General features: G+C 39.7%; 1 protein-coding gene across 1 annotated transcript; it reads left to right on the forward strand.

Moving 5' to 3' along the window:
* The first annotated feature begins 1,153 nt into the window (after positions 1-1,153).
* On the forward strand, positions 1,154-11,068 carry LOC145390573 (G-protein coupled receptor 143-like). The gene is made up of 8 exons (XM_080265386.1): positions 1,154-1,300; positions 1,616-1,754; positions 3,099-3,196; positions 4,620-4,801; positions 5,986-6,138; positions 8,362-8,530; positions 9,946-10,122; positions 10,907-11,068. Exons 1-8 carry the CDS (start codon positions 1,154-1,156, stop codon positions 11,066-11,068), a joined length of 1,227 nt encoding a protein of 408 aa, XP_080121512.1.
* Positions 11,069-12,533: the final 1,465 nt, after the last annotated feature.

Here is a 12,533-nt window from a genome sequence, read left to right on the forward strand (position 1 = left end):
AATTAAAACTTGGATTATTTATTAACGATTTATTTACAAGGCTGTCCCTCCCTTGAAAGTATCCATATTATTTTTTAGTTAACTACATACACACATACCATAACACCTTCACATCATTTGACAAGTAAAGAAAGCTCTATTTGCCCATTAAAATCATATATACAGTACGTTGATTATTTTCACACCTTTCCAAAATCAATTAAAGCTTGAATTATTTATTAACATTGCATTTCCAAGGCTTTCCCTCCCTTGAAACTCAATTTGCACATTAAAATCATATATATACTCCCTTTGATTATTTTGACACCTTTCCAAAATCAATTAAAACTTGGATTATTTTTTAACGTTGCAAGACCTTCCCCCCTTGAAAGTACCCATATTATTTTTTAGTTAACTACATCCACATATACCATAACACCCTCACATCATTTTATAAGCTCAATTTGCACATTAAAATCATATACACTCCGTTTGATTATTTTGACACCTTTCCAGAATCAATTAAAACTACCATATTATTTATTAACATTGCATTTACAAGCCTTTCACCCCCTTGAAAATACCCATATTATTTTTAGTAGCCTACATACACAGTCAGATCCCTCCTACTGATCCACACACCAGCACACATTCAGTCTGTTATATCACACGCAGTCTCAGTCTAGGATCACAGTACATTGTTATTTATTCGTACATATTCTCATTGTTCTGTTTGCTTCCCAGACTATACCATCAACAGCATCTTAACCCCCCCCCCTCCCTACCAAAAAAAAAAAAAAAATAAATAAATAAAATAATAATTATAATAATAAGTATACTACCTCCACTACCATCACCACCACCAGCAACAACAGCTACAATAATATTAATAACAAGAACACTCCTCTACTTCTAGCAATAACAGCAACAACAACCAAAATAACAACACCTCCACCACCTCCACCACCACCATCACCATCACCATCAAAAACAACAAGAACAATAACAACACCCCCTCACCACCACCAACAACAGCTACAACAACAACAGTAATAGCAGCAATTTCACCACCACCACCACCAACTACTGCTACTACTACTACTACCACCAACTACTGCTACTACTACTACCACCACCAACTACTGCTACTTCTACTACCACCACCACCACCACAATGGCCAGTCCCACCATTGAGTCACTGTGTTGCCTATCCACCAACAACGCCTTCAGTAAGGACTTTCTCTCTGACTTCCAATCCGTCCCCTACAATGTTGTGTCCATCGTGGCTGCTGTGTTTGGCATAGGCGGTGCGCTGTTCCAGGTAAGAGGCTGTTTGAGGGTTTGTTTCTTCTCTCTCTCTCTCTCTCTCTCTCTCTCTCTCTCCACACACACACACACACACACACACACACACACACACACACACACACACACACACACACCTCCAACATCCCTTTTCCATCCATTTATTAACTTATTTACATATTTATTTATTTTATTTATTTATTTACTTATTTATTCATTTGCTTATATATTATTTACTTATTTATTTATTTACTTTATTTATTTATTAACTTATTTATTTACTTGTTTATTATTTACTTTTTTATTTTACTTATTTACATCCTTGTTTCAGATCATTCCGTGGCAGTCAATCGAGAGCATCAATGGCGGTGGTGTTGTTTACAATGGCAGTCGGACGGGGCGATCAGTTCGGACGAGAGGCAGGACTATCATAAAGTGGTTGGCGGCTGCTGACCTGATGGCCTCGTTTGGTTAGTGCTGGGTTGTTGTGTGTGTGTGTGTGTGTTGTCTCTTTTTAGTGGTGGGCAGCTGTGTGTGTGTGTGTGTGTGTGTGTGTGTGTGTTCTTACCTAATTGTTCTTACCTAATTGTATCTTTACAGGAATGAGTCAAGCTCGTATTGTCCCGTGTCTTAGACCATATTTATCGTACATATCCTTAAATTTGTGAATTGTTTTGGCACACACTATTTCATTCGGTAGTGCATTCCATTGATCAATTGCTCTGTTTGGGAAACTGAATTTCCTTAAGTCTTTATCACCTCTCTTCTTATGCAGTTTTTTGCAGTGTCCTCTTGCTGATGCTTCTCCATATGTTAAGTAATCATTTATGTCTATTTTCTCCTTTCCTGATATGCATTTATATAGCATTATCATGTCACCTCTGTGTGTGTGTGTGTGTGTGTGTTTTCTCTTTAGTGGTGGGCAGCTGTGTGTGTGTGTGTGTGTGTGTGTGTGTGTGTGTGTGTGTGATGAAGTGGAGGAGGATGGTAATGATGATGATGATGACAAGGATGATGATGATGGTGATGACGAGGAGGAGGAAGAGGATAATGCTGGTGATGATGATGATGATGAGGAGGATGGTAATGATGATGATAATGATGAGGAAGAGGATGATGATGGTGATGAGGATGGTGGTCAAGATAATTACGATGATGATGATGGTGATGGGGAGGAGGAGGAGGAAGACAAGAATGCTGATGGTGGTGGTAATGATGTTGAAGATGATGGCAAGAAAGGCAGCATATACGGCCATCTTTTAAAATTTGTTCAAAATATACCTGACCTTTTCAATTTTGCATAATTTCCTGTTTAAAAATTGCCTGTCTATCTATCTGTCTATCTATCTATTATTTTCCTCTTAATAATTGTTTAAGAAATATAAGTAAGTTATTTTTTAGTGAGTTTTTTTATTTATTTACTGTATTATATATTTGAATGATAGATGTAAATACTGATAGATAAATTGAGTGATAGATATAAATACTGATAGATAAATTTAATTAACCACCTCTGCATAGATAAAAATTGAGTGATAGATATAAAGACAGGTAGATAAATTGAGTGATAGATATAAACACAGATAGATAAATTGAGTGATAGATATAAATACAGATAGATAAATTGAGTGATAGATATAAATACAGATAGATAAATTGAGTGATAGATATAAATACAGATAGATAAATTTAAGTAACCACCTCTGCATAGATAAAAATTGAGTGATATAAGTACAGATAGATAAATTGAGTGATAGATATAAATACAGATAGATAAATAAAACAGCAACGGTCTCTCTCTCCTCCGACCCCAGGCATATTGATCCGATCGGCGTCGTGGCTGGCGGACGACACTTTCGGCTCAAAGCCTGACGACAGCGCCCTAGGCCAATATTTCTGCGTCATTACATCGGTGCGTATACTCTACTTATCTGTGTCTATTTATTTATCTATTTATTTTTATTGATATTTATCAGTTTATTTCTTTCTTTATGTATATCCATCTTTGTGGCTGGTGGGAGCGCTCACCATCCACTCACTCGATGTAGTGCTGCTTGGGTGTCTGCCCTTTCCTCTCTTCTGTCCTTCCTCTTCTTTCTTTCCTTCATTCTTTCCTCTTCCTTCTGCCTGTGGGTGACTTTACACTCCCTTGTCTGTCTTTCCTTCATTCTTTCCTCTTCCTTCTGCCTGTGGGTGACTCTACACAGTGATAAGCCAAATGGTTTCCTGTACACCAGGAAACCATTTACTGTACTATACTGGGTGGTAACCAGATAACCAAATAATGGCATCTGGTGGTTTAGTGGGTAATTAAGGCGCTCCAATCGGATTGAACCGGTGAAGGTTTATATCCAAGGGGTGATTGGGGTTTATTGCTCATGTAATGCCACTCAGGGATGAGTGAGGCTGGTTACTCTCATCTTAAATGTCAGGACCAACTTGCCTAGCCCCGGGCTTCTACGCTCCTCATGGGGCAACGTAGGATTGGGTGATGGATGGACGGATGGATATTGTGATGTGGTCGGGATTCCAGTTACTTGAATTACTGTGTTGAATATTGCGCTGGGTAGACGGTTGATAATTCTCATACTTCTCTGCTTGTTTATTCTGAATTCTACCTCACCCCTTCTTTATATGGAATTTAGGGTTAGAATATGATGATGATGATGATGATGTTGTGATAGTTGTAATGATGATGGATGGTGATAATTGTATGATAATGATGGTGAATGATGATGATAATGACAATAATTAGAATGATTATGGAAGCCAAGGATGAGATGGAGGGATGGGGTGGAGAGGTATATGAGAGAGGGGTGTGTGGGGCTGGGGCAGGGCAGTGAAATGGCAGGGGACAGGACGACATGGAGGGGATTTGTTTGTGGCCACCCCTTATGGGATTAAGGCGTCTGGCTATAGATAGTTAGATAAATGATGATGGATGATGATGTGATTACTGTATAATGATGATGATGATGTGGTTATAGTGATGATTAATGATGATAATGATGTTAAATATAATGATTATGGATGTTGATTATGATGTAATTATAAAGATGATTGATGATGTGATTCTAATGATGACTGTTGATAATGACAATAATTATAATGATGATTGATGATGTATTTAATTATAATGATGATGGTGATGATGCAGTTATAATGATGATGATGATGATGCAGTTATAATGATGATAATTATGATGGTAATGTTTATAATAATGATGACAGTGTTGATGTAGGCGATGACGGTGATAGATAGGAAGGAAATGAAAATGATAAAAAAAATAATAATAATTAAAAAAATAAATAAATAAATCCTCTACCCCCCCCAGGCCATCATCCACTACTTCTATACAGCGACGTACATGTGGAGCTTCGTGTACGCGCTGGATGTACGCCTGGCCATGAGCACATCACCGCCCCCTTCACACACGCTGTACCACCTCATCGCATGGCTGCCTCCACTCGCCCTGTGTCTGGCTGGCCTCCTCGTCCTGTACCTCCCTGACCTCAAGTAAGAGTAGTATAAGGCATCAGGAGAAAGAGAATGGAATATTAGGAGAAAGAATAGAGCTTACATTCCTCCTTAACACCTTTTCCTAAGTGATTTATTTGCCTATTACCTTCCTAGTCTCAAGTAAGAATGGGGGAAGGAGCATAGAATATTAGGAGAAAGAATAGGGCTTACATTCCTCCTTAACACCTTTTCCTAAGTGATTTATTTGCCTGGTACCTTCCTAGTCTCAAGTAAGAATGGGAGAAGAAGCACAGAATATTAGGAGAAAGAAAAGAGCTTGTACTCCTCCCTAACACCTTTTCCTGAGTGATTTATTTGCTTATTGCCTTCCTGATCTAGCACAGAATATTAGGAGAAAGAATAGGGCTTGTACTCCTCCCTAACACCTTTTCCTGAGTGATTTATTTGCCTATTACCTTCCTGATGTCAAGTAAGAGTGGGTTAAGGCATGAGGAGAAGGAGCACAGAATATTAGGAGAAAGATTAGGGCTTGTATTCCTCCCTAACACCATTTCCAAGGTGATTTATTTGCTTATTTCCCTTTTGATCTCCAGTAAGAATGGGATAAGGCACGAGGAGAAAGAGCACAGAAAATTAGGAGAAAGAATAGAGCTTGTTTTTTTCCCTAACACCTTTTCCTAAGTGATTTATTGCCTATTACCTTCCTGATGTCAAGTAAGAGTGGGTTAAGGCATGAGGAGAAGGAGCACAGAATATTAGGAGAAATAATAGGGCTTGTATTCTTTGGTTAACCCTTTTGCTGTGGGTGTATATTTTTGGATTTTGAGATATACAAAAATATATAAAATGTCCAGAAAACGTATACGTGAAAGTAGGGAAGTTTTGTATGCTATTTAGAGAGAGAGAGAAATCTGACTTCAAGGTAACTTTACTGTGAATCACCAGCAACTGTAAGTGAGTGAGAGAGAGAGAGAGAAATCTAACTTCAAGCTAACTTTACTGTGAATCACCAGCAACTGTAAGTGAGTGAGAGAGAGAGAGAGTCAGACTTAAAGCTAACTGTACTATGAATTGCCAGCAACTTTAAATGAGAGAGAGAGAGAGAGAGAGAGAAATAAAGAAAGAGAGAGAGAAATTAACCTTGAAGTGAGGCAGTTTAACAAAGAACTAACTGTGCGTCGTCACTAACCACCACCTCTGACGACCTTGTTCCCCCACAGCTGCCACAGTGAGAAGGTCAACCCCTACGCCCGTTTCCTGCCTAACTACCTGAGCTCGTTCCTGCCAATCGTGTGGGTGATGGTGGTTAACCCCATCCTGTACCGCATGTCCTTCTCCCGTGTACAGACGCAGATCGTGTCCGTGCGTGGCAGGTGGGTCTATGTGCGTGTGTTTTATCATCACTACAGAGAATGTTTATGTATTATCATCGTTACTTAGAATGTATCTATCTATCTATTGCCAGACGCCTTAATCCCGTAAGGGGTGGCCACAAACAAATCGCCTCCATGTTGCCCTGTCCCCTGCCATTTCATTGCCCTGCTCCCAGCTCACACATCCCTCTCTCATATACCTCTCCACTCCATCCCTCCATCTCATCCTTGGTCTCCCCCTCCCTCTCCCCCTGTCCACCTCACTCACATACACTCTCCTCAACAGTCTGTCACGCTCCACCCTCTCCACATGGCCAAACAGAGAATATTTATGTATTATCATCGTTACAGAAAATACTTTATCATCGTTACAGAGAATATTTTAGGGATTTTTCTTTAGCTGTTTTTCCCAATCTTTTAAATGCAATGTGTCCAGGCATCTTGAAATGATTGACTCTCTCTCTCTCTCTCTCTCTCTCTCTCTCTCACTCTCACAGTGGACTTCTAGCCTTTGGTTCCATCTTCCTCACATTAAAAAAAAAAAGAGAGAGAGAGAGAGAGATTTCTTGTCAGGCATTTGTCAAGATGAAATAATGAAGACACAACTGATACAATTAAGTGTCATTTTGAAATTGCCTTTTTTCTATCTGTCTATCTATCTATAGCCCGACGCCCTAATCCCGCAAAGGGTGGCCGCAGACAAAACGCCTCCAAGTCGCTCTGTCACCAACCATTTGGCTGCCCTCCCCTCAACTCACTCCCCCCTCCCTCATATACCTCTCAACTCCATCCCTCCACCTCATCCTCGGTCTTCCCCTCCCTCTCCCTCCCTCCACTCCCCGTTTAAGCGAATAAAGCGTCTTTTTTCACAACTCAGAAAAATTTGTTAAAGGAGGATGAGATGAAGGGATGGAGAGGAGCCGGGGGAAGCTGGGGGAGGGCAGTGAGATGGCGGGGGACAGGGCAACATGGAGGCGATTTGTTTGAGGCTGCCCCTTAAGGGATGAAGGCGTCTGGGGATAGATAGATAGATAGATTATAATTGGTCTTTTCAGAGGACCTTTTTTGCACTTAAGCCCTTGAGACCAAACATGTCTCTTTTTGTTTTATTTTTCCCATGTCCTGTATTTTTTGCATGTCCTGTATTTCCATTATGTATTTCCCTGTATTTTCACTTTGTATTTCCTCATATTTTCATTTTATTTTCTTGTATTTTCAATATGTATTTTATGTATTTTCCTGTATTTTATGTATTTTCCTGTATTTTATGTATTTTCCTGTATTTTATGTATTTTCCTGTATTTTATGTATTTTCCTGTATTTTATGTATTTTCCTGTATTTTATGTATTTTCCTGTATTTTATGTATTTTCCTGTATTTTATGTATTTTCCTGTATTTTATGTATTTTCCTGTATTTTATGTATTTTCCTGTATTTTATGTATTTTCCTGTATTTTATGTATTTTCCTGTTTTATGTATTTTCCTGTATTTTATGTATTTTCCCGTGTTTTATGTATTTTCCCGTGTTTTATGTATTTTCCCGTGTTTTATGTATTTTCCCGTGTTTTATGTATTTTCCCGTGTTTTATGTATTTTCCCGTGTTTTATGTATTTTCCCGTGTTTTATGTATTTTCCCGTATTTTATGTATTTTCCCGTATTTTATGTATTTTCCTGTATTTTCATCATGTATTTTCCCTGTTAAATACACCCAGTCAGAGTAGGCCATAGTAGACAGTATAATGAAAAAGTTCTTCCCTGATTATTTTATGTATTTTCATTGTATTTTATGTATTTTCATTATGTATTTTCCTGTATTTTCTTTATGTATTTGCTGCATTTTCTTTATGTATTTTGCTGCATTTTCTTTATGTATTTTCCTGTATTTTATGTATTTTTCTGTATTTTATGTATTTCCGTGTGTATTTTCTTGTTACAGATACACCCAGTCAGAGCGGGCCATTGTAGACAGTCTAATGAAAATATTCTTCCTGATCAACCTGGTCTTCCATGTATTTTCCTGTAGTTTCATTATGTATTTTCCTGTATTTTATGTATCTCCCTGTATTTCATTGTGTATTTTCCCATGTTACAGATACACCCAGTCACAGCGGGCCATAGTAGACAGCCTAATGAGAAAATTCTTCCTGATTCTTTTATATATTTTCCTGTATTTTCATTATGTATTTCCCTGTATTTTCCTGTATTTTCCCCCCATTACAGATACACCCAGTCAGAGCGGGCCATTGTAGACAGCCTAATGAAAAAGTTCTTCCTGATCAACCTGGTCTTCTATGTGTGCTGGCTTCCCAACATCATCAACGGCCTGGTACTGTGGACCGCCTGGGATAACCTGCCTAAGGGCTTTATCCTCACCATCTGGTATTTGATGGTGAGTTACCGATTTATTTATTTATTATTTAGTTATTGTTTATTATTATTATTTATTTATTTATTATTTATGTATTATTTTTATTTATTTATTTATTTATTATTAATGGTGAGGTATGGATTCTCTCTCTCTCTCTCTCAACTGCCTTAGATAACCTACAGAAGGGTTTTATCCTCACCATCTGGTGTTTGATGGTGAGTTACGGATTTATTTATTTATTTATTATTTATTTAGTTATTGTTTATTTATTTTATTTATTGATTTATTATTATTTATATTATTATTTATTAGTTACTATTTATTTATTACTTTTTATTTATTATTTATTTATTTATTATTGATGGTGAGGTATGGATTTCTTGTTTTCTCATTTCTCTCTCTCTCTCTCTCTCTCTCTCTCTCTCTCTCAACTGTCTGGTATTTGATGGTGAGTTACGATTTATCATTTATTTATTATTATTTATTATTTAACCAAGGCTTATTGAATTTCATGCTGCTTCAACTTAGCATTCAAGCTGTGAAAATAAATAAAAAAAATAGTGAAATGGGCCACACACTCATTGACATAACATTCAGGCCCCTGGAATCCTAACTCCACCCCACAATCAACTCATTCCTCTCATACACTCATCCATACAAAATTCTTCCAGCCAACTCAGTCTTGTCATACTCTTCCTTATAGAATTCTTGCAGCCAACTCATTCTGCTGTCAGTTCCCCAGCTTCATCACCGTCCATACTTCCCTTTCCCACACTCATTTATCTATCAGTCTATCTATCTATCTATTGCCAGATGCCTTAATCCTGTAAGGGGTGGCCATAAACAAATCACCTCCATGTTGCCCTGTTCCTTGCCATTTCAGTGCCCTCATCCCAACTCACACCCACCTCTCATACCTCCAATCCATCCCATCATATCATCCTCAGTCTCCCCCTCCCTCTCCCCCCCTCCACCTCATTCACATACATTCTTCTAGTTAGTCTCTCACTCTCCATCCTCTCCATATAGCCAAACCACCTCAGTGTATCTCTCCTAACACTCTGTTGCATCCTGTCATATCTTCATCTCATTCTTGGTCTCCCCCTCCCTCTCTGCCCCTCCACCTCAATCACATACATTCTCCTAGTTAGTCTTTCACTCTCCATCCTCTCCACATGGCCAAACCACCCCAGTGTATCTGCTAATGCTCTGAATAACTCTCCAATCCATCCCTTCATCTCATCCTGTCTCCCCCTCCCTCTCTGCCCCTCCACCTCATTCACATACATTCTCCTAGTTAGTCTCTCACTCTCCATCCTACATGGCCAAACCACCTCCATGTCTCTCGTAATGCTCTGTATCACATCCTATACTATCATCATTGTTCAGCTGTTTGTACTATCACCATTATTAAACTGTCCACTACTATCCCACAGGCAGTACTAAACCCACTACAAGCCGTGTTCAACAGTGCAGTGTATCGGCGCTGGGACGCACCCCCCCTGGCCCCCCATCGCCCCACACTGCCCCCCACATGGACGCTACGCCCCCCCAGGCACCCCCGCTCTTTACCACAAACCCCCACACGGGAGGAGTCCGATGAGGAGGAGGGGGTGAGTGTACGTGATTGGCTTTGAGAGCTGCACTGACTTGTTGGGTTGCATAATTGTATGGCATTGTGTTGGTTTGTCTTTATCTCTTTATATATCTATTTTCTATCTATGATTTGCTATGTAGGTCCATTTATCTATTTTGCTACGTAGGTCTGTTTATCTATTTTCTATCTATTTTGCTACGTAGGTCTGTTTATCTATTTTCTATCTATTTTGCTATGTAGGTCTGTTTATCTATTTTCTATCTATTTTGCTACATAGGTCTGTTTATCTATTTTCTATGTTTTGCTTTTATGTATTATCTGTCTATATTTTGCTACATAGGTCTCTATCTATTTTCTATATTTTTTGCTACATAGGTCTGTTTATCTATTTTCTATCTATTTTGCTATGTAGGTCTGTTTATCTATTTTCTATCTATTTTGCTATGTAGGTCTGTTTATCTATTTTCTATCTATTTTGCTATGTAGGTCTATTTTCTATCTATTTTGCTATGTAGGTCTTTCCTATCTATTTTTGCTATGTAGGTCTGTTTATCTATTTTCTATCTATTTTGCTACATAGGTCTGTTTATCTATTTTCTATCTATATTTTCCTTTTATTTATTATCTGTCCATATTTTGCTACATAGGTCTCTATCTGTTTTCTATATTTTTTGCTACATAGGTCTCTTTATCTATTTTCTATTTATATTTTGCTACGTAAGTGTTTATCTATTATCTCTGTGTTTTGCTGTGTAGGTCTGTTTGTCTATCACTAACTCGACCTCCACCTCCTCCCCCAGGATAGCACAGCCCCCCCCAAGAAGGCCCAGTCCTCCACCCCCGGCACCTCCAGCCACGAACGCACCCCCCTCCTGCTGTCGCCCCCTCCGCCGTCCGCACCAAAGGATTCACCCAGAACTTTCCCCGGCGCTAGTAGGAGGTCTAAGAAACTGTCCAGGTAGCTTCCTTCCCATACTTGGTCTGCCTCTCCTTGCCACCTGTCTCACAAAGCCTTCACCACCTGTCTCTCACAAAGCCTCCTGTCACCACCTGTCTCTCACAAAGCCTCCTCTCACCACCTGTCTCTCACAAAGCCTCCTCTCACCACCTGTCTCTCACAAAGCCTCCTGTAGACCATATATTTTCCTGTGATCAACTGGGCTGCTCCCACAATTGGAATACTGAACTGTGGTTCCGTAAAGTTCAGTCATGAGGCAGGAATGAGTCTTCTTGGCCACAAAACACTCTCTCTCTCTCTCTCTCTCTCTCTCTCTTTCTCTCACACACACTAACTTGGTCTAAAATTGCCATCTCCCTGCCTTGAATGCTGAGTTGTGGTAATAGATTAACATTAAAATGAGATCCTAGTCACGAAGAAGTGCTGTGGAAAGGATGTACAGCGTTGGCAAAATAATGGGCGCTAGCACTAACCTGGCAGTGCGCACCATATATTGTCCTGTAACAACAAAAAAAACACATGACATTGACACCTACCACACTCTAGTATCTGGTGCTCCATCCCTTTGCCTTCTTACAAGCTCGCAGACGGTTTGGAACTGAGCATGCCAGCTTCTGAAGGGTTTGAAGTGGTATTTTCCTCCACTCGTCCAAGATGGCGGCACGAAGCTTCTCAATGGAGGAGGTGTCCCGCTCCCTTAATCTCCGCTTCACAATGGCCCACAGATTCTCTATTGGGTTTAGGTCAGGGGAATTGCCAGGCCAGTCACGGAAGAACTTAACATGACAGTCATCTAGCCACTCAGTTACCATTTTAGCAGTATGGCAGGGTGCTCCATCCTGCATCAAAAAGTTGGCCCGGCACTGTCGAAAGCATTCAGGCAAAACATCACACAACAGCTCAAAGTATGTAAATCTGTTCACACTTTTGTTTTTTTCAAAGAACACTAGTTTTCCAATACCATAATAACTGAATGCTCCCCAAACCATAACTGAATCTGGATGTTTAATGGTAGCTTGGATGTACTTGCTGGAGAATGGGTTTGAACCAGGCCGGCGTCGCACATTTCCACCCCTGTTGCCTGTGACTGTGAAGGTTGCTTCGTCTGTCCACAGCACTTTTTTCCATCTAGCAACATCCCACTGCAGGTAGCGCTTAGCAAAATCGACCCTATTACGAGCTTGCCGTAGGGTCCTGAGGGGTTTCTTCCTTGGCTTTAGTGAGCGATAACCAAGGCGCTTGAGGAGAACATGTCGAACTGTTCGATCACTAACACCATTCAGTAAATCTGGGTTCTTTTCCTTCAGCTGTCTTGCAGTTAGCCTAGGATTACATTCTACTTGCCTCTTAAGCACATTCATAGTTCTTTGGCTCACTTTTCTAGGTCTACCAGGCCGCTTTTTATGCTGCAAAGTTCCGCCCCCCCCGGCATCACGGTAGCGTTTCGTCCACCGACGCACGGTTTTAAT

This window comes from Coenobita brevimanus, chromosome 15, assembly GCF_032717465.1.
Source record: "Coenobita brevimanus isolate Jiangsu-jjx chromosome 15, ASM3271746v2, whole genome shotgun sequence".
Classification (NCBI taxonomy): Eukaryota; Metazoa; Arthropoda; class Malacostraca; order Decapoda; family Coenobitidae; genus Coenobita; species Coenobita brevimanus.

Bases quoted from the DNA above. Each gene is read 5' to 3' on its own strand.
- LOC145390573 (XM_080265386.1), top strand. From the start codon at position 1,154: ATGGCCAGTCCCACCATTGAGTCACTGTGTTGCCTATCCACCAACAAC. The intron at 1,755-3,098 runs GTTAGTGCTGGG...CTCCGACCCCAG, and splicing joins TGACCTGATGGCCTCGTTTG to GCATATTGATCCGATCGGCG. The intron at 8,531-9,945 runs GTGAGTTACCGA...ACTATCCCACAG, and splicing joins TCACCATCTGGTATTTGATG to GCAGTACTAAACCCACTACA.